The sequence below is a fragment of the Dasypus novemcinctus genome, chromosome 4, assembly GCF_030445035.2.
Source record: "Dasypus novemcinctus isolate mDasNov1 chromosome 4, mDasNov1.1.hap2, whole genome shotgun sequence".
NCBI lineage: Eukaryota > Metazoa > Chordata > Mammalia > Cingulata > Dasypodidae > Dasypus > Dasypus novemcinctus.
In genome coordinates, this window is record NC_080676.1 from 31,711,378 (window position 1) to 31,733,785 (window position 22,408).

Sequence of the window (22,408 nt, forward strand, 5' to 3'; positions counted from 1 at the left end):
TTAAATGACAGATAAATGTTTCTTTAATAATTTAAAACATAAATATCCTGTAGCAAACTCAAGTTTTATGCTGAAAATTAATGTTTTTGGTTGGTGCTTGCTACTGGTGGACATGCTTTTTATCTTAGTCTCTATTTTATACTATTTAATTTTTCAAGGAATGAATGAAGCTTTTAATAACGGAAGGAAAATTTCCACAACTATGTGGAAATTAATATTTTATGAAATAATGAATGGGTAAAAGGAAATAACACAAAGGAAGTCAAGAAAATTTTTAGACTTGAATGCAAAGAAAAATACAAATACAGTTATCTATGGGCTGCAGCAAAAGTAGTGCTGAGAGAGAAATTTGCAGCTGTAAATGCCTACACTAAAAAAGAACAAAGAACTCAAGTTAATCATCTATATTCTCATCTTGGGAAACTAGAAATAAAGTGGAAATTGTTAAATTTTTAGAATATAGAGAATAATAGAGGTATTGCTGAGATAAATGAAATGCAGAAAACAATAGAAAGAATTAATGAATCCAAAAATTGATTCCTTGAAAAGATCGATAAAATTGACAACCATTAAGTTCATCTGACAAAGCAAATGGAAAAAATGCACATAATTGAAATCTAAAATGAAAATGATACCTTATCTTACAGAAATTAAAAGTATAGGAAGCGGATGTGGCTCAATCGATTGGGCTCCTGTATGCCATATGGGAGGCCCTGGGTTCGCTTCTCAAGGCTTCCTTGTGAAGGCAAGCTGGCCTGCACCTGTAGAGAGCTGGCAGCCCGCACCTGCTTAGAGCTGATGGCCCCCTTAGAGCTGAATGGCCCCCTTACAGCTGACAGTGCGCGGAGAGCTGACAGCCTGTGCCTGTGCAGAGCTGATGGCCCGTCAGTCTCTTTTTAAATGTAGGTTTAGAGATAGTGCTTGAAGGAATGGCCAAATTCTTAAATTATAAGTTCTTATTTTAAATCTGAGTTCCACTGTTACTTGTCTGTTGCTCATTTATTTTGTATGTGTTGAGGAAAGTGTGGTCTTGGGTTCTTAAATGGGGGGTGGTGGTGTGGGAAGGGAATGACTATCACTTATTAGGCCAGGGAATATCTTTTTAGCCTTGCATCTGACCTGAGTGCACCACCACTAGACTAAGGATTAATAGTCTGAATCAGTAAAACAAAGTTTTTGAATACTTACTGTAAGGTAACTTACCATCTGCTTAACATAGTGCCTAGTTAGTTGTGGCCAGACACAAGGCAGGAAAAGTACACCCTTGATTAATTTTACTCTGTATAACTTTTTCAGGGATGAAGAGACCAAAAGATTCTAACTAAGGAAGCAAAATACTATTATTACAGTTGATCACCATGGCGGAACTATCCTCATACTGTCAGTAATTTTTGGTAGCAAAAGGACTTGGGCCTCAAAAAATTAAATATGGAGTTACTTTATAACCTGGCAATTCCATTTACAGGTATATACCCAAAGAAAGTGGGTTCCCTCTGATTTCCAGCTTCTGGCTCCTCCCTGTGGCTTTCTCTGTATAAAGGTCTCCAGTAATAGGATTAAGACCCATTCTAATCAGTTGGCCATACTTTCACTAACATCTTCAAAAGATCCTATTTACAATGTGTTCAAACCCACGGGAATGGGATTAAGATTAAGAACATGTTTTTTATGTGGCGTATAACAATCTTCATTCACTTAATGGTGTCTTTTGAGTTGTGAAAGTTTTAAATTTGGATGAATTCCAATTAAGTCATTTACCAATCTCACTTTCAGGTTGTGTTTAAGAACTCTTTACCTAACATAAGGTCACAAAGATTTCTTCCTTTGGTTTCTTTCAAAAGTATTATTACTTTAGCTCTTACATTTTAATAATGGAAGGAAAATTTCCACAACTATGTGCAAATTAAACAATATTTTATGAAATAATGATCCCTTTTGAGTTAGTTTTTGTGCGTGGTAGGAGGCAAGGGTTTAAATCCATCTTTTTGTATGTGGAAATCTTGTTACCCATCACCATTTATTAAAAAGATTGTCCTTTCCTTGTTGACTTGCCTTAGTACCTTTGTTGAAATCTATTGACAATAAATATAAAGGTGTATTTCTGGAATCTCAACTGTCCTTTTAATCTCTATATGTATGCTTGTTCTGGTACCACACTGTCTTGATTATTTAGTTTTATGAGTTTTGAAATTAGCAAATGTATGTCCTACAGCTTTGTTCATCTTTAGAGTTGTTTTATCAGGTAATTTTAATTTTGATTTCCTATTTGGGTAAGTTATTTTAAACATTCTTAGCAGGTAGGTTTGGTTTTGGCTACCCCTTATTACTGATTTTTAATGCTATTGCATTGTGATTGGATAATGTCTGCAGTAATTTCTATCTTTTGGAATTACTGACTTTTTAAAAAATTCCTATTATTTTATGAATGTTTTATGTGTTTGAAAATAAAATATGTATTCTTTTTGGGGACCATGTTATCTACATCTCAAATCAACCTTGATAGTTGGTTATTCACATAGGTTCTTTGTATCCTTACTATTTTTCGGTCTGTTTGGCCATTTCTATTATGAGAGAGGCTTGTTCTAGTTCCCCACAATAATTGTGCATTTGTTAATTTCTTCTTTTCTTTTAAATAGTTTTTGTTTTCTGCATCTCAGTGCTATTATTAGATACATTTCTATTATCCTCTTGGTAGATTATTCCATTTATTACATAAAATATCCTTTGTTTTGTTTAGTGTTTTACTTTCGTCTTTTGGACTTGAATTTTATTTTGTCTGAAATTAAAATTGTGACTCTTGTTTTCTTTAGTTAATATTTGTCTGATTTATTTTGTACATCCTCTGGCCAAATAAATGTGTATTAGTCAGGGTCCTCCAGACAAACAAAAGCAACAGGGTGTGTGTATATGTGTTATATGTGTTGTATTAGATGTCGGGGTAAGACATTTGGGATGTGGAGACCAGTGATTGCAGGCAAGGATTTGTTGGGAAGTTCTCCCAACCGAGGGTTTCTGAAGAATAAACTTCAGTGCCCCCTGCCAGCATGGCAGGAGTCTGAAGAGACACTTCAGCCCACCCCTGGCAGAGGCAGTCATGAATTTATACAGTACATATAGGCGGGAACATGCTTAGTCAGTGGGAGTGGGTTGGGGCTTAGGTAAGACCCGAGGTCCTATAGGGAGGGCTAGGGCATGGTGGGCTAGGGGCAGTGAATTCTAGGGGTACAGGTGGGGTTGGTGGGGTCACGGGGCTTCTTTGTCTATTCTTGTGAGAAAATGAACTGTATCTGGACACATATGCTCTGAATGGGGGGCTGTTCTATGTCATGGGACGTGGCACCTTCTCAGTAAATGGCTGGTCATGCTGCCATATGGGGCGGTTTAATAAACTTGCAGCTTCTGTAAGTTGTGGCTATTATGGGGGCTAGGGATGGGACCTAGTCCTGTCATGTGTGTATATGTGTGTGTGTGTAAAATAAGAAATTGACTCATGTGATTGTGGGGTTTGGAAAGCCCATGTTCCATAGGGAGGCTGGAAATTCCAGTAGGAGTGATGTTGAAATCCTGAGTCTGAATTTCTTCAGCTGGAAACTCAAGAAGGGAGTGGAGGATATAGAGACAGAACCCCTTACTCCAGAAACCTCAGTTCCTTGTATTTAAGGTCTCTCTCCTTACTTAAAGTCAGCTGATTATAGATGCTAATCACATCTGCACCAGAGTCTCTACAACAAATCTAGGCCAGTGTTTAACCAAACAACACTGTAATCTAGCCATCTAGACATAGAATTAACCCTTACCGAGTATTAAGTGATATTCTTAATTTGTTGTGGCTCCAATATATTTTACATTTTCTAATAATTTGATTTTGTTGTTTGAAACAGATTTAATTTATGATCTAGTCATGTTAGTGTTGGAAAATCTAATTTTGCAGTTATTTTCATGTGGGCTTTTATTACTATTTTTAAGATGGCCTGGACTTCTATTATTCTTCAAAACAGCATGCTCAGAAGATGGTAGAATTTCTTCAGTGTACAGTTCCCTGCAGGTATGTCCTAAACTTGGAGGTGACTAAGTCTAAGGACCAAGGAATGTGCATAGGTCACATTCATTCTTCAGACTTAGACAATTTCTCTTATGTAAAACCACTTGAAAGTGTAGTAGGACTCCTTACCCAATCAGTAGCATTTATTGGATTAGCTATTAGAAATAGTGCCAGAAGAACATGTAAGAATTTATTTGGGTAGTTTGAGCTAACACATATACTAATAAGAGCACTGTAGTGCTGAGCCATTGACTTTAAGTACAAAGGGTTCTCATTATTGACAGTAGTTATGGTCTATAAAGTTGCCATAAACAATGAATTAGCAAATACTGAGCATTTGCTCCTGGGGGAAATTCAGAGTTAAGTTACTATAATGCCCTGATCACAATATATTTGTTAGCTGATCAATATTTATCCTTATTTATGTGTGTTTCTACTTAAAAACACATTATATATATCTCTATATAGATAGATATAATTGATTCATTAATGTAATGCATAAACGAAGCTTATCTGATACATGTATTTTCTCTGTAAGGCACACCACAGCCTGCTTGTGCTTAGGAACACTAGCCAGCCCTTCAGCATTATGTTTGGGGGCCACCAGCAAAAAGCACAAAAATTTGAAGAAGAAAAAAAACCCCACTAAATATATACCATGTAAAGGACACTTGTTTACAGTATGAGAGCTGAAACCAAAAGGCAGGGTATTGCTTTGACCCCAGCTGAGAATGTGACCCAATACTTAGAAATACTTAGACAGTAGTTCTAAGAAACTTTACTACAGGAAATGAGTCAATATTTAGAAATGTGAGGGTGACTCAAATTTTTCACTGCTCTGTGCATATCTGTCAAAGACTGCGAAAGTACTGGGAGTATTGATTTGGACATTACAAATAAATTTTAGTGAGTAGGGAAATTGGAAAATAATGACTTCACAAATAAGAGGATTGAATGTATTTAAATAAGAGAAAGAAAAAGTGGTATTAGAGTACTCATGGAGGAGATAGAACTTACTCTCCAAAAGTTTTATAGGTGTTTATTTTGATAGGTGAAGAGATTAGTGTGAACAAAGTCAAGGTGAGTGTTAGTGTGACTTTTAATAGATTCTATATATAGACTCGATTGGTCTAAGCCAAGGGCATGTTTTAGAGTTTTTTTAATGGGTTAGGTTGAATTGGTAGGGTACGGTCAGATTGATGAAGGTTTTGAAGTACAAGTGAACAAAATTAGGCTTTACTGTAAGTGACATCAGTGAGCCATGTCAGATGATTTGATTTGATGAAAATTGATATTTCTGAGTCTAGACAATTAAGAAACTTTGTTTTTTATTACTCTTAACTTTTTTTTTTAAATAGATACAAAGCGTCACAGAGATTGATTTCTCAGGATATCCATAGTAACACATACAATTACAAAAGCACTTTTTCTGTGGAGATTGTCCCAGTATGCAAGGTACTGTCTCTGAATAAATCCACATTATAAAAAGAGTAAAATAATTAATTGGCTTGTATGTAATTATTAGCCCCTGGTTTCCTTCTGGGTTTGGTTAAAATTTAGAATAACTTCCCTCTTAAGTGATTTCTGACACACAGGCACATAGAAAAGATGTAATAAAGTAATCATGCTTTAAATTATAACTTGGTATGCTATTTATTTTAGTGTATCACAGTGAAAAGACCTGGTTGCAGTTTTTATACATCCATATTCCTTAAAATTTGTGATCCTAGTGAAATGACAGTAGTTCTAAGAAACTTTAATACAGGAAATGACATTAAAATAAATATCAGGGAACCACTTTGTAGATGGAACGTGTGTGTGCAAACTGGGTTTTGGCAAGATGAAATCTAAGCAATATTGTGGAAATCATAGAATCATTTTTAGGTTTTAAAAATAATCTGAATATCACATTTAAAAAGTTGATCATTGTTTCATTTAATTGTGGTAAGGTAAAAACTGCTTCAAAAATATGAATGAATTAAAGTTCACGGTAATAGTTATTGCGTAACTACTGTTAGAAGACTATGTGCCGAAGACTATATATCTATAGATCTCTGCCATGTAGGAACTTAGTGTGTCGAAATTAAGTCACTAATAATGATAGCTGCCATAATTTATGTGACTATTCTACATAAAGTTAATATCTAGGTATTTTGGTATCTTTTACCTCATTTACTTATCATAAACTAAGCTGTACGTCATCATTGCTTTGAAGTTAAGGAAATTGAAACTTGGAGAGGTTAAGTAACCTGCCTAAAGTTACATAACCACAAAATGATGAAGCCAGAATTTGTACCATGTCTGTAAATCTAAAGCTATAAATCTGTTATAACTAATTTATTTTGTAGTCCAGTACCAAACTTTCTATAAGGGGCAGATAGTAAATATTTTTTACTTTGTAGGCCATGCATTCTCTTTTACAGCTACTCGGTTCTGCTGTTATAACACAAAAGTAGCCATAGTTATTGTGGAATGGTTATGACTATTTCCCAGTCATACTGTATTTACAAAAACAGGTGGTAAACCAGATTTGGCTTAAGGGTCATACCTTGCCTACCCCTGGTTTGAAACAGTGAACATTTTCTTGGCACAAAGCCTGAGAAATCTAAATCTAGGTGTGAAAGCATATTAAGGGCTTTTGTATTAAGTGCTTTGAGTGACTCATACAAGCACTGGAGGAACACATAATGTGAAAAAGTATTTTCATTTATCTTCGAAGACTTCTTTTTTAAAAGATTATTTATTTTTTGTTTCTCACCCCTTCCTCCCTCCCTCCTGTTGTCCCGTTGTCTGTCCATTCGCTGTGTGTTTTCCAGTGTCCACCTGCATTCTTGTCAGTGGCACTGGGAATCTGTGTCTCTTTTTGTTGTGTCATCTTGCTGTTTCAGCTCTCTGCGTGTGCAGCGCCACTCCTGGGCAGGCTGCGCTTTTTTCACGCGGGTGGCTCTCCTTGAGGTGTGCACTCCTTGCATGTGCGACCCCCCTATGCGGGGGACACCCGTGCTTGGCATGGCACTCCTTGTGCACGTCAGCACTGCACATGGGCCAACTCACCAAACGGTTCAAGAGGCCCTGGGTTTAAACCCTGTAGGAGGCGGACACTCTTATCAGTTGAGCCAAATCAGCTTCCCTGGAGACTCTTAATAAATTAAAAACAAAGTACTCGGCCAAGTGCTATTAGGGATGCACAGATTATCCCTTCAGTGGAGGAGCCTGTGTTGTGAATAGTTAAGTTTAAAATAAGACCTGGTCCTTTTTAAATTTTAATACACTTTAGAAACAGTTAACTGCATTGCTACCTAACATCTAATGTATCTAAAGACATATGTGGCTTTTGTGGGGATTAAGTTTTAGGTTATGTGTTGGTACATGTGGCCATGTAAGAGAAACATGTTGTTCCTTTGAGATTTGGTGTGCATGGAAGTTGAAAGAAGCCATCAAACTTAGAAAATCGCTCTTCCTTCTGATACTAACAATACTTTACTTAAATTATTGTATACTGCATTAACATATATGGTGGTAAGCAAGCATCTGAATGTCCATGAAATTGAAATGAAATTAATAGTAAAGGGCTAGACTTTGAAGGAAGATACATTTTAAAGTATTCCTATTAAGCTAGATATGTCCATCTTAAGAAGGTGTAATTTATTTTTCATTCCTTTAAGGTCTGATACTTTTCTTTAGGCCCTTTGTTGATAAAATTAAAAATAACCTTTGGGTTGGGCAAATGCAGTTGGATTTACATTGATGAGTGTTTATTGGAAGCGTTATTTAGGATTTACCTCACTTTAAATGTTCTTATGCCTAGGATAATGTTGTCTGTCTGTCTCCAAAACTGGCACAAAGCCTGGGAAATATGAACCAGATTTGTGTGTGTATTCGAGTAACCAGTGCCATTCATCTCATAGATCCAAACACTTTACAAGGTAAGTTTTGAGAACTATTGACAGTTTTGTTCTGCATGGCAAATAATTTATGTTGTTAATTCTATGATTCACAACAACACAAATTTTAAAAACTAGTTAAAATTTTTGCTATTGTTTAATACTTGTAAAAACACTGTGGAATAATAAAACTTTTGATTAGGTACCTTTGCATTTCTTACTTGAAGACACAATTTTTTGAACTTCTTTGTGACTAATTTAAATTCATTGCCAAATTTTAGTGCATGGCAAATGTTTTCAAGTTGGGAACATTTGATTTTTGTGGCCCAGTAGAACATTTAATTTGAACAGAAATTTTTAATTTCTCTATTGTTATAAATCTTTTTTTAACATTTTAATAATTTAAAAATTATTTTTTAAAGAAGATATATAGATAGGTGTCAGAGTATTTGACTGCATCTTCTTGTCTTTTTCATGCAGTAATAGTTTTTTGTTAAAAAAATTTTTTTTTTTTTTAGGTTTTCTAGAAAATCATAGTCTTTATCAATTAGAATTCCTCAGGCAGGGCCTACTAGCTATATGGTATGGAGTATTCTTTATCTGTCATGTAGAACTAGGCTTTATTTGCCAAAAGGACCAATATGTGTCTAGAATAAAATGCCAGAGTATGAAACAATTATAGAGACACTTAGTTCTGTGACATTCTCATTACACTTCCTACTTATTTTTTACTTTTGTTACTTCTCTTATGCTGTGAAAAGTTTGCGGCTGATATATAGAAATAAATGGTGACCCCAGAGAGTGTAATTCTTGTTGCCCTAATGCTCTCCAGCCCAGTTGGTATATAATACCTTCTTCCCAGTTAACACATTTTGATGACTTTGAAATATTTTAGTTTTCTGTTCTTTAATCTAATATTCTATATTTATTTTTAGTTGCGGATATTGATGGTAACACTTTCTGGAATCACCCTTTCAGTAGTTTGTGCCATCCCAAACAGTTAGAGGAGTTTATTGTGATGGAATGTAGCATAGTCCGAAATCTAAAACGCAGTGCAGGTGCTGGAACAATGTCCAAAAAAGTAAGTTCTATCCTACCCACCTTTCTTTTGCTAAATTGTATTATTGTTTCTGTCCCTCCTCACTTCCCTTTTATTTGATGGCAATTCCAAAATAAAGTCCAAGGAAGCTAATACAACATTAAGTTAAAAATGAATTTTATTTTATTTTTTTAAAACATGGTCATTGTGAAAATTATCAGACTTATATGCTCTGGTAAATAAATATTTTTCTTTAATGTTGGAAAACTGATTTTAAAAAATGCTTATTACTCCATTATGAAAAAGCATTTCCTTGTTTTACTTCTCTAGAGGAGGACCAAATGACCAAGTAACCTTGTACTTTTTAAAATTTTTGAAACATTTTGAATTACAGTACTGATATACAACTGCTAAATATTAAATACTTCAGTATGCATTTCTAAAACAACATTTTTCTACATAATCGAATTTTATTGTACCTAAAAAATACCTGGTCTATTATATTCCGATTTCTTCATTTGTCTCAGAAGCGAGTCTTTTATGATTTTCTCAAACTGGTATCCACACATTGAATTTGAATATTATATCTCTTGTCTCTTTTATAATAGTGACATAAACCCCCATGTTTACTGTTTTACTGGTTAAAATGATGTCAGTCAGATTCTTCCATTGTAATGTTAGGATGCTTTTTACCCACTGTGACCTACAAGTAATCTGTGGGGTGATACCTTGATAATACTCAAATACCAAGTTCTTGTTATCTTTTTTAAAATTATTGTTATGTTCTTGTTAATATCAAATATTTTATTTGTGATTATAAAATGGTGAATTTTCTTTATTATTTCTCCTGCATTTATTTGCTAGCACTACTTAGTAAGTAAGAACTTTCTTTAATAGCTGGGGCTATGTGGTTACCCTGAATTGCTTTTCTTCTGGGAGACTGGATTAATTCTTGATTTCTTTATCTTTTAACGGCTTTTTTGAGAGTTAAGGAGTTGATTTAAGAATCATCTCCAGTGGTGGAAATTAGTTTAGAATTGTTTTTGTATGTTGGCATTCTCTTTTTCTCTTTATTACTCTAGTCTTATTAATGTATGATATATAAACTGTATTTCCCTTCCTTCCAATGCTCAGATTGCCCTAAATTTAGCCAGTGGAAGCACTTTCAGAGTGATTCTTATGCTCTTTTGACATAACTTTTAACTCTTAGTGTTTTATTCTTGATCCTCTTTTACCTTTTCTGTTAGTAAAAGATGTTGACATGTCCTGTTCTTGATCCAGCTTGAAAGTTTGAAATGTCAGGTTACGTTACGAATGCTATAAATGCTTGTAAAATCTCATGTTGGAAAGGTACTGTAATGGTTTTCTAGTTTAAAATTTAAAACTTGGAGTTTTGTTTCTGCAAAAAAAAATAGAGGAAAGTGGATTTGGCTCAACTGATAGAGCATCCTCCTATCATATGGGAGGTCCAGGGTTCAAACCCAGGGCCTCCTGACCTGTGTGGTAAGCTGGCCCATGCACAGTGCTGATGCATGCAAGGAGTGCAGTGCCATGCAGGGGTGTCCGCCATGTAGGGGAGCCCCACACGCAAGGAGTGTGCTCTGCAAGGAGAGCCACCTTGTGCAAAAAAAAAATAGTGCAGCTAGCCCAGGAGTGGCAATGCACACACAGAGAGCTGATGCAGCAAAATCGCACAACAAAAAGAGACACAGATTCCCAGTGCCGCTGACAAGAATGCACGCAGACACAGAAGAACACACAGCGAATGGACAGAGAGAACAGATAACGGGTTGGGAGGGAGAAAGGGGAGAGAAAGAAAATTAAAAAAAAAAATAAAGAAATAAAAAGATTACATATTAGGCTAGTAGATATCGAAAAAATTATTTTGAAAAAGATTTAGTTTCTCCAGTACTGTGCCACCAGTACTGCTAGATGGAATTGTCTGGTTTTCTGAACCATATGTGTAAAGCAAAGGGTTGCCTGGCTGTAAGTTTTTCTCATCTTAACTCTTTTTGCCCAGTCTTTTTGCCCTGTGGAAGCATTCCATTTGTAAACTCTTCATGTGTCTTATTTTTAGGTGATACTTTATCAGTAATTTAATGTTCATAAAAGCCTTATACAATCTGAACAAAAATCAGTGATTTTTAAAATTTATTTATTTCTCTCCCCCACCCCCCACCCCCAACCCCCTTCCTGCTGTCTGCTTTCTGTGTCCATTCGTTGTGTGTTCTGCTGTGTCTGGTTGTATTCTCACTAGGCAGCTCCAGGAACTGATCCTGGAACCTCCTGGAATGGGAGAGAGGTGCTCATACTTTTGCCGCCACCTCGGCTCCCTGATCTGCTGTGCCTCTTAATGTTTCTCCTCTGTGTCTCTTTTTGTTGCTTCATCTTGCTGCACCAGCTCTCCACATGGGCCAGCACTCCTGTGTGGGGAAGCCCTCCGTGCAGGCCAGCACTCTGAGTGGGCCAGCTCGCCATACGGGCCACCTTGCCTTTACCGGGAGGCCGTGGGCATCAGACCCTGGACCTCAAGCCCTATTACTTGAGCCACATCTGCTTCCCCAAATCAGTGATTTTTACGAATTCCTTGTAAACATTTTTCTATATTCATAATTAAGTAATTTACTAATTTTGACAGTGTCTTAGCGTTCTGGAAGATATAAAACAATTCCTGTTTTTATAATTCCAATTAAAAAAACCCAACGTCAATATTGTATTTAACTTTTCTAAATGATGCTTTCTGAGTTATGTTTAGATTATTGAAGAGTGCATTTTCTTTCTTGTTAAGCATTCCCTTGGAGAAGCCTGGGTACAGAAAACATCTGAAATGAATACAGATAAACAGTATTTTTGTCGTACTCATTTGGGACATCTTCTAAATCCTGGAGACTTGGTGTTAGGGTTTGTATTCTTTTATAATTTTCTGAACTGTCATTTACCTTTTCAGATTTTCTTTGGGAGGCATCAAAATTATCAAAAATATCCAAGGTGTTTATTCCAAAAACAATAAGAGTTTGTAGGAGTCTTTAACTCATTTTATTATTGATAACCAAATTAAACAATGGACTAGACAGAAAGAAGCCTTTAGTTATTCCATTGTTAGCCACCATCTTAAAGAGTCATTCGTTTCAAGTTTTTGGGTAATTGAACCCTGAAGTTGACACATATTTACAGTTTCAGGGGATTGGGTAGTTTCAATTTTCTTTTGCTGCTGCTCAAATATTTCACTTTTAAAATATGGAAGCCATATACACAGTGGGTCTTTACAAGTATAGTGTAGTCTTTTCTGATGCAGAGTTCTTTACTGTGTCTTAAGAATTATTTTGTTCCTGTGGTTTCAGTTCTTTTTACTAGGTAATGGCAAGTTTTTTTGATATACTAGATGGATCCAGTCAACTGACCTAAAGTTAGACTGGTACATACCTCAGTTTTGCTTCTTTTACAATATTATAGTAAGATGGACAATAATAGCTAATATGTGAAATGGATACAGATGATAAGGCAGGGTACAGTATTATCTTTACCAGGATTTGCAAGTCATGTTAACTGTATAGTAAATTGCAAAACTTTCAAAGTGGGGATTTTATTAACTGTTTGATCTCAGGATCTTTGAGTTTATCATACATAAAATAAAAAGGACAGGGTAAATGTTTCAGTCATTAAATTTTTCATTATTTCCATTTCAGGTTTGATTTGGCCAATTGTAACTTAAATGATGAGCATGTCAACAAAATGAACACGGATAAAGTCCCAGATGTGGTACTTCTTTAGATTTTTTTCCCTTTTTTCCTTTATTAAAGAGGATTGAATAATTCTTATGGGAAAAATGCACAGGCTCACACTTTTGAAAATAACATCAATTTAGAGGTTTCTTTGAAATTGTGGTTAAGGTTTAATAGCACAAGTCTTCATTTTAAATCATTTTTCTTAGTGGAGTAAATCCAAGATTTATTGAGCTTTTTGTTGCCTCTAGAATCAGTTTTATTTTTCTGTCAACATGCTATCTGTAGAGCAAAAATAAATTTGCAGTGAAATATGATGACCTTTAAAATTTATTCAGGTTCATTCTTACTAGGCTCAGCTTATTTCACATATGTTCTCTTAAGAAAGGATTTAGAGTTAAAACCATTATTCAAGTTTCAATGTAATTGCAGTTGAAAATAATCTTTAGAGCATCAAGTCTTGGAGAGAAAAAATTACTTCTGAAAAACCTGTTAAATTCTAACATGATGAGTTCATAAGAATCGTGGCCAACAGTGAATATGAAATCAATGTGAAAGCCCCTGCCTCCTGTTCGCTTGTTTAATATTTTAAAATAAGCATTGATTTTTTCAGCTGTGGGTAAATATGAAGTCATGGCAAGAGAAAGACCCTCTGCACCTCTCGGGCATTCATTTTTTATTATATTAGAAAAGAGAAGCATGGTTTAGGTATAAGTCTAAATAGATATATCTGACCAGGTTATAGAAGGAGATCAAGATGATCTTATAAAATTGTATATTTATAAAATTAGTTTCATCTATACATTCCACAATTATTTTCCACTACTGTTCTAGGACATACAGTTACATTAATTGGGAAAAGGGATAAAAAGTGTCTTCCTGTAATAATGTTTGAGACAGATTTATAGGAATGAAGTTTGGTGTAAAAAATTCATAATTTTCAGTCACTTGAAATTTTCAGTGACTATATGACTAAATTGTAACTATTATACACATCATGTCTAAATACATTCTTATAAAAAATTAAGTATATTGGAGGGGAAAGGCATTAAAAATCCTCTTGACACTGTCTCTTGATTTCCATTCCTTTCTGCTGAGGTATGACCAGTGTCATCAGTTTGGTATCTTTTCCCTGGTATTTCCATAACCTTTCATTTTTAAATTTCATTGGAGTTTGAGGCCTTATTATATGGTACCTTTTTTTTTTTTTGTAACTGCAAATTCTCTGGTTACTTTTAGGTACTAATAAAGAAGAGCTATGATCGTACCAAACGTCAGCGTCGTAGAAACTGGAAACTGAAAGAGCTTGCAAGAGAGAAAGAAAACACGGATACAGATGATGAAAGGTCCAGCTTTTCTTTAAACCTAATATGTTTGTTGTTTCTTAAAGGAAATCCTTATGATAAATTGTTATGATACTTAAATTGTAAAGAAATAGTCACCACACAATTCATCCTTACATTATAGGATAGAGAACATTTTCTACCCACAGAGGCTAGATTTCTTCTGGTTTGCATGTTACATGTGATAACATTTAGTAATTCCACAATCATAGTATATTTTTCTGCCATTCTTGTGTGGCTCTGATTTACCAAGCTATAGGAGTTTGAGCTGTGAAGACTTGAAGATTGAGCTTGGGGAACAGTTCAGTCATTAGGAAAGATGAGTTTTTTCTTGTAAAATTTTTTAAGCATATAGAAAACTTTAATAAATTTATATTGAATACTCATATATCCTCCACTTATTTTCAGAAATGATTAAAATTTGGCCATATTTGGTTTCTTTCATTCCCTACACACATTTTTGCTGAACCAATTGAAGATAAAATTTGCAGATGTCAAAACATTTCACTACTAAAATAATCCATCATGCCTTTACTAAGGATAAGGTCTATTATTACACCTGGAAATAAATAACAGTAGCTCCTTATTATAATCTGATCTCTGGTTCACAATGAAATTTCCCCCAGCTATCCCAGACTTTCTCATGTAGTTGTTTGTACTTAACCAGGATCCATCCGAGGTTTATGAATAGAAATTATTATTTTTTTAATGTCTCTCTCTGATCAAGAACAGACGTGTCCCCATCTTTTCTGCCTTTTGTTTTAAATGACATTCTAGCAAGTTGTGTTGTAGGAGTCTAACATTCTGGATTTGTTTGTTTTGTAGTGTTATTTAACTTTGTCCTTTAATATTTCTGGTAAACTAGAAATTTAAGTCCAGACACTTGATTAGATTTAGGTTAAATATTTTTGGGGTAAGAGTAATTTGTGAGTGTAAATGTATATTGCATTTATTACATTAGAAGAATTGAACCTGGGACCTCTTATGTGGGAAAGCTGGCGCTCAACCACTGAGCCATATTGGCTCCCCTGAGTTGGTTTTTTCATTTGTTTGCTTGTTTGTTTTTTTGTTTTTAGGAGGCACCAGGAACTGAACTCAGGGCCTCTCATGTGGGAGGCAGGTGCTCAATTGCTTGAGCCACATCTGCTTCCCTTAGTCCTTTTGATATAACTAACTGTTGTTAAGTACGTCCTTGCTTTTTGACTTAGCTGTCCTAGAACTGGAATCTACCAGTTTTTTCAGGACTTCCTGCTTGTTGATGGGTAATTGTATTAGTGACGAAATTGCTGATAAGAGTCCATTGACAATGCAGTATGCCAGAAAAAAATGACCATTATTTTAAATGGTAATGATCAAAGGTATAAAGACAGCCAGGAACTGGGATGATTTGTAGCATTTTAACTTAAAAAAAAAAAAAAAAAAAATTCTCCCCACCCTCCCCCTGCCCCCCCAAGATGGCATCTGTCTGCTCAACTTTTTCAGAGGCACCAGGAACTGAACCTCAGACCTCCCATGTGGGACACGAGTGCCCAACTACTTGAGCCACTTCCACTCCCTGCTGCTTGCATTAGTTGTGGCATCTGCTGGTTGCAGCAGTTGCAGCAACTGCTCAATATGCCTTCTGTTCGTCTTCTTTGGGAGGTGCTGGGAACTGAACCTGGGACCTCCCACATGGGAGGCGGGTGCCCAGTTGCTTGAGCCACATCCGTTCCCTGGCATTTAATTTTACAAACCCTATAAAAATTAGGTTTTTATTTTGGATTTATAGATAATGGGCTTAGACATCTGAATTTTTAAAATTCTTTTTATTGAGGTATAATAGATTATACAGAAAAGGATATAGGTGTTATAGTTAGTGTGCAAGCTTGATAAACTTTCACAAATGGGACATATCTGTGTTATAATCACCTTTATTAAGAAAGAATCCCAGCATTCCTTTTCTCCTTATACTCTTTAACAGTCGCTGATACCCCCATCCCCAAGTGACCACTTTCATTTGTACTTAACCTAAATTCAATTATAATGTACTCTTTTGTATAAAACAGTTTGCTTAAAATGTTTTTTGATGCATCAGTATTTTTTTTTAAGATTTATTTATTTATTTCTCTCCCCTTTCCCCCCCACCCCCAGTTGTCTGCTCTCTGTGTCCATTCGCTGTGTGTTCGTCTGTGACTGCTTCTGTCCTTATCAGCGGCACCGGGAATCTGTGTTTCTTTTTGTTGCATCATCTTGTTGTGTCATTTCTCCGCGTGTGCAGTGCCATTCTTGGGCAGGCTGCATTTTCTTTCACACTGGGTGGCTCTCCTTGTGCGTGGGGCTCCCCTACGCGGGGGGACACCCCTGCGTGGCGCGGCACTCCTTGTGCATATTAGCATGGCACATGGACCAGCTCCACACGGGTCAAGGAGGCCCAGGGTTTGAACCGCGGACTTCCCATGTAGTACGTGGATGCCTGATCCATTGGGCCAAGTCTGCTTCCTGATGCATCAGTATTTTTGGTTGTCATTATAGATTGTTCATTTTCAGTTTTTCATTGTGTTGTGATGGGTATTGTGGTGGGTGAGTTCTAATCAGTATTGTACCCACTACAAATAGTGCAACTATAAATGTTTAGTACATGTCTTTGGAGAGCACATGGATTAATTTTTATTGTATATTCTGGGAGTGGAAGTGCTAGTTATAGGTATGCCCTGTGGTAGATACCATACAGTTTCCCAAAGATGATGTGTTCTGTTTACAAGCCCTTCATCAGTGTAAGAGAGTTCTGGTTGTTCTGCATCCTTTTCAGCACTTATTTTCTATCTTTTTCCTTTTAGCGATTTTTGATATGTTGTAGTTTTCACTTTACTGATGACTAATGAAGTTTAGTGCCTTTTCATATGTTTATTGACCAATTGGATATGAAGTGTCCAATTCTTAGTCTCATTTTCCAGTTGGATTGTCTTTTTATTGTTTCATAAAAGTTCTTTTATATATTCTGGATATGGGTCCAGTGTATGAGTCTATGTGTGTGTGTATATGTATTGGGAATATCTTCTCCCACATTGAGTTGCTTTCTTAGAGCATCTGGATTTTAAATAAGCCTCACAGAAGATTCTGGTGCATACTACACTTGGAGAACTATGATGCTCCTCTCTGTGCAGTAAGAAAGAACAGCCTCCAGCATACATCCAGGTTTTAGAGTTGGACTGTGGTATAATTTCCCAAAATGGGATCTCTGAAGAAAAAAAGAGTTAGAACATGTGTTAGAACATGTTTTTGCATGTATACCAGGGTATGGATGAAAGGATTTGGGATTTTGTGAAATTTTAAAGTCATACTTAGAGTATACTGATAATGACTAGGAACTCGGAAGACTGCTTAGTGTTGTTGTCCTGCCTCTCTACCCTGAACTCTCCTGCTTCTCCTTCCATTGTTTGGATGGTTAGCATTATGCTCATGCTGTGTAGGCTTCTCTGTGCCAAGCTGGGACACAGCCTTTCCTTCGCCAAGAAAAGAACTTAGATAGGTGTTTTTATTTTAAAAGCCAAATATATCTCTTGATAAAATGTTTACGAAAACCTTAATGATAAGTTAAGTGCCTAGGAACAGTGGAGATAATATGAAAAGTGGCATTAATTTTATTATTAAGAATTGGTTATTAAGATTAGAATTTAATGCCAATTTCAATTTAAATTCCAGTTTTATTGTGTAGCAAATAAAATAGCATGACATATAAAAATAAACGTGTTTAATGGAAGGTAAGTATTGGCTTTTAAAATTGCTACTTTGACGCAGACATTTCACATTTTAGTTTTAATGTTTTTTAAAAATCAAATACAATTTACAGTAATAAAACTGAAAATTACTTCAAAATGTTGATCTTATGATCCTGAGATCTTAAATTTATTCTGGAAATTTTAAAAAGAAAAATTGAATTAATTTTAAATCATTTATGTAGAAAGTATAATTAGATTTCATAACTAATGATACAAATACAATAGAAAAATGCATTAATAGAATGAGTTGACTTTATTTTGTTTCATTTTATATATGCTATGTATACCTAAAGATATAGCAAACCCACCCTCCCCATTATTCTTCTTGTCTCACATTTGGGGTACTCAAAATTTAATTTAGTTTGAATGACAAAATACCATTTAGGGAAGACAGATTTTCCTGAAATGACTTTTTGTGATTCTTAGTGAGGTATCCATCAAATCAATGCAAAGAGATGTAATGATGTAGTAATTCTTTCTGGAGTTATAACCTGACAGATACAATGTTACTGTAAACTATCCTTTTAAATACCAATTGAAAAGTAAAATATAGTAAATAACTATCTTGTAGATATCACAAATAGCAATTGAGTACTTCTGTCTTGGATTAAAAACAAAACATAGCTCATTGAGATCAAATATGCTGTTTCTCAATCAATTTAAGCAGAAGTGAAGATAATGTGCTCTAGAAAACTGTATTGAATGATTTAAAAATTGGCCTCAGTGAAATGGTGAAGACATTAATTTCTAAAAAAATGAGTTTAAATAGTTTCATGAAATGTGAGTAGGAAACAGCATATTTCTAAAATATCTTATTCTGTAGTTTAAAATAAATGCATACAAATATATATAACATGTTAAGTTAATTGGACATTTTAAGGCTATATTTGATGATTTGATCTTAGTAATAAAAATATATGCATATTCAGCTTGACCATGAGACTTTTTTGGGGGGGAAGGCAGGGCAAGGGATGATCATATTGTCTTATATTTAACAGCACCTTATATTCACCCATATATTTTTAAATTATGTAATATTGAAGGAAAAGATTTTTTAAAATGTCAGTTATTAACATTCATTTTGACCTTGAAATTTTTATTTTAAGATTTTAATATTTGGAGTGCATTTATCTTATAAGCACCTGTATGCTGAAAATGAAGAAAACAAAACTTCCCATTTTCTTGATAAAAATAAAACATTCAAATGTTTCTTATCTTTTTTAGGCAATACCAAGATTTCCTTGAAGATCTTGAAGAAGATGAGGCAATTAGAAAAAATGTCAACATTTACAGAGGTTGGTGTTTTTAGGAGTGTTTGTCTATTGATTTAAGCCATATCTTTTGTATATAAACATATTACCCCAGCCTGAGTGCTTCAGTATCTTAAACTCTGATTCACATAAGAGACTTTTATTGTGTGTTTTTTAACTACTCTGTCATCAAATTAAAGAAAAAATTGTGGAACAGTAAAACTTGTTTGCTATCCTGCATTTTAAAACACTTTTTATTTTAGTAATATATACAGCTCAGAATTTCCCATTTTAACCACTTTCACATGTAAAATTTGGTGATATTAATTATATCTAGAATATGTCCACCATCACCAGCATCCATTGCTCTACCTTTTTCATCATGTCAAACAGAAACTCTGTACCCATTAAACAATAACACCTCCATTATACCACATTTGTTATCATTTGCATCCTTGCATATTCCTTTTTTAATTTAATTTTTTAATTATCTTTTTTAAAGTTAATAGATCACACAGAATGTTGCATTAAAAAAAATAAGAGGTTCCCATATACCCCACTCCCCACCCCCATCTTTTTTTTTTTTGTATTTTTTTGAAGATACATAGATCACAAAAAATGAGTTACATTAAAAAATATAGGGAAGCGGACTTGGCGCAATGGATAGGGCATCCACCTACCACATGGGAGGTCTGCGGTTCAAACCCTGGGCCTCCTTGACCCGTGTGGAGCTGGCCCATGCGCAGTGCTGATGCATGCAAGGAGTGCCGTGCCAAGCAGAGGTGTCCCCCACGTAGGGGAGCCCCACGTGCGAGGATTGTGCCCTGTAAGGAGAGCCGCCCAGCGCGAAAGAAAGTGCAGCCTGCCCAAGAATGGCACTGCACGCATGGAGACCTGACACAGGAAGATGACGCAACAAAAAGAAACACAGATTCCCGGTGCCGCTGATAAGGATAGAAGCGGTCATAGAAGAACACACAGCGAATGGACATAGAGAGCAGACAACTGGGGGGGGAGGGAGAAATAAATCTTAAAATATATATATATAAGAGGTTCCTATATACCCCACACACCCCCCACCCTACTCCTCCCACATCAACAATCTCTTTCGTCATTGTGGCTTATTCATTGTATTTGGTGAAAACATTTTGGAGCACTGCTACACCACATGGATAATAGTTTACATTGTAGTTTATACTCTCCCCCAGTACATTCAGTGGGTTATGGCAGGATATATAATGTCCAACATCTGTCCCTGCACTTCCACCCAGGACAACTCCCAAGTCCCGAAAATGCCCCCACTAAGTCCACTGTAATCCGTATTTTATTCCTCCATTCTGTGGACCCTGGGATGGATATGTCCACTCCACCTCTATATTGAGATGGGGCTTAGATCCCAAATGGATGGTGGATGCAATTCTCCTGCTTGCAGTTGTAGGGACTCTCATTACCCTGGTGTGGTGGATGACCATCTTCACCTTCCTGTTAGCTGACTTAGGTAACTAATTCCAACGAACCAGAGAGTAGGAGTCTTGCATATTTTAAATTGCTGGCCCCTGTCCTGGTGAAATTTATTCAGTTCATTCATACAGAGAATATTTGAATGTCTTCTCCAGATATACTATAAGAGCCACTGATAAGTATAGTTAGCTAATGATGATGATGGGAGCAGATATTTGTGTATTTCCATATTTGTATTCATTTGAAATTCTCGTATTTTTTCTTAGATTCAACCATACCTGTGGAAAGTGACACAGATGATGAAGGAGCACCTCGAATTAGTCTGACTGAGATGCTTGAAGACCTTCACATTTCCCAGGATGCTACTGGTGAAGAGGGTGCATCAATGATGACATAATGACATCATGTTGTAGACTGTTTCCACATCTCTGGACTTCAAGAAATTGGACAAAATAATCTTTTCTGTCTATTCCATTTGTGCCTCCATATTGAAAGAGAAAAGTTTTGCTTTTAAACCTAAATAAAAACAAGTAGTTTTATTGGTCTCTCAAAGCGCTGAAAAAGATTGATGGCTTTGAAGTTTTAGATAACAAAAGAATATGGAGGATATAATTATTACCATTATTTAGACCATTTCTGAGCTTGTCGAATATTATCATTTTTGTTTTTTATATGAGGTGCAATAGTATTTTCACATACTTTAGTGCTGGATTTGGAGCTGAAAAGTTGTGATACCAAGCATAAAACAAGGTTTTACTTTTTTTTGCATCGTTTTAGTAAAAGAGCATATGAAGAATAGTTTTTAATGTGAACTCATTACTCACTTTGATCCACTGTAGATCATTTTTATGTCCTTGGAGTAGAGAAGTTGGGGTTAGTTTATCACTGGACATTCGTAAGTTAATCTTTTAAAAATTTCTTCAAAATATTAACATCTTCAGAAACTGTTAAACTTGGAATTATCTTGATTTTTGTTGCATTAGAAGAAACTATTTAAAATATTTGTGGATTTTCAGTAAACAGACTCGTTATTTAAAGGTTAAATAAAAATTCTAATATTTGTTATTTTTGCCTGTGCCAACAGCTTTGGGCAATAGCTGCCAAAGTCAGTATTTTCCTACCACCTAGATTTTGTTTTCAAATTTTGACTTACAAATTAAGAAGTAAGGAATTTGTTCTCTATAAGTTTTTATCGTTGCACATATTACCATTAAAAAGAATAATATATTTCAGCATATAGATGAAGTAATAAAAATGAGCTACATGCTTTTAAAACCATGAAAGAAATTTGAATGAGGAATGCCTTCTACATCCTCGAAAGAAAAATCGTAGCTTAGGTTTCTAAGTTTTCTGAGAATGAAGTATTAAGCTCCTATTACTCTAAGCAAGATCAGACTTGCTAATTATGCCACAACAAAGAGCTAATTCATTAATTCTATGTATAACCCTTAATAAAGAGATTAAGCAGTGCTGTGTGGAACATTTGATATTTTTAAGATTGGATTCCCAGATTCTAAAGTTATGAATAAACGTCTGAACCTTCTAAAGTAGTCCCTTTTTTTTCTTTAAGTTATGGAACTAAAAGCATATCCTATGCTTCATGATAGCCTAGTAGGGATGGCTTGTCCAAGTTCTTCAAAGGTGAGCATGCCCACAGCAAATTCACACTTATAGTGTGTTTTCCTCTTTGTCAAAAAATTTTAAAGCATAAAAATACATTCTTTTTTGTTTGTTTCATGAAGTGATTCCATTGGTGTCATATTTAAATGACAGGGTATCTCATGCAGGTTTCCAAATTGAAATAATGTTAAGTACCTTTCATATATGATTTCTCCACTGAAAAATGTAGTTTCCTACTAATCCTGTTTGGTCTTATTTTTGGTGTTTTTGTTTTTGAATAATAAAATTC

General features: G+C 35.2%; 1 protein-coding gene across 3 annotated transcripts in view; it reads left to right on the forward strand.

Moving 5' to 3' along the window:
• NMD3 (NMD3 ribosome export adaptor) overlaps nt 1-22,046 on the forward strand; it is a 34,428-nt gene extending 12,382 nt beyond the window's left edge. For all 3 annotated transcript variants that reach the window (XM_004462300.4, XM_004462301.4, XM_012526690.4), the window contains 9 exons: nt 3,967-4,045; nt 5,401-5,497; nt 7,851-7,968; nt 8,862-9,007; nt 11,754-11,866; nt 12,652-12,724; nt 13,927-14,033; nt 19,013-19,083; nt 20,766-22,046. In XM_004462300.4, coding sequence (XP_004462357.1) covers nt 3,967-4,045; nt 5,401-5,497; nt 7,851-7,968; nt 8,862-9,007; nt 11,754-11,866; nt 12,652-12,724; nt 13,927-14,033; nt 19,013-19,083; nt 20,766-20,896 — 935 coding nt within the window. In that variant the 3' untranslated portion in view covers nt 20,897-22,046. The remainder of the gene's footprint in view (nt 1-3,966; nt 4,046-5,400; nt 5,498-7,850; nt 7,969-8,861; nt 9,008-11,753; nt 11,867-12,651; nt 12,725-13,926; nt 14,034-19,012; nt 19,084-20,765) is intronic.
• Nucleotides 22,047-22,408: the final 362 nt, after the last annotated feature.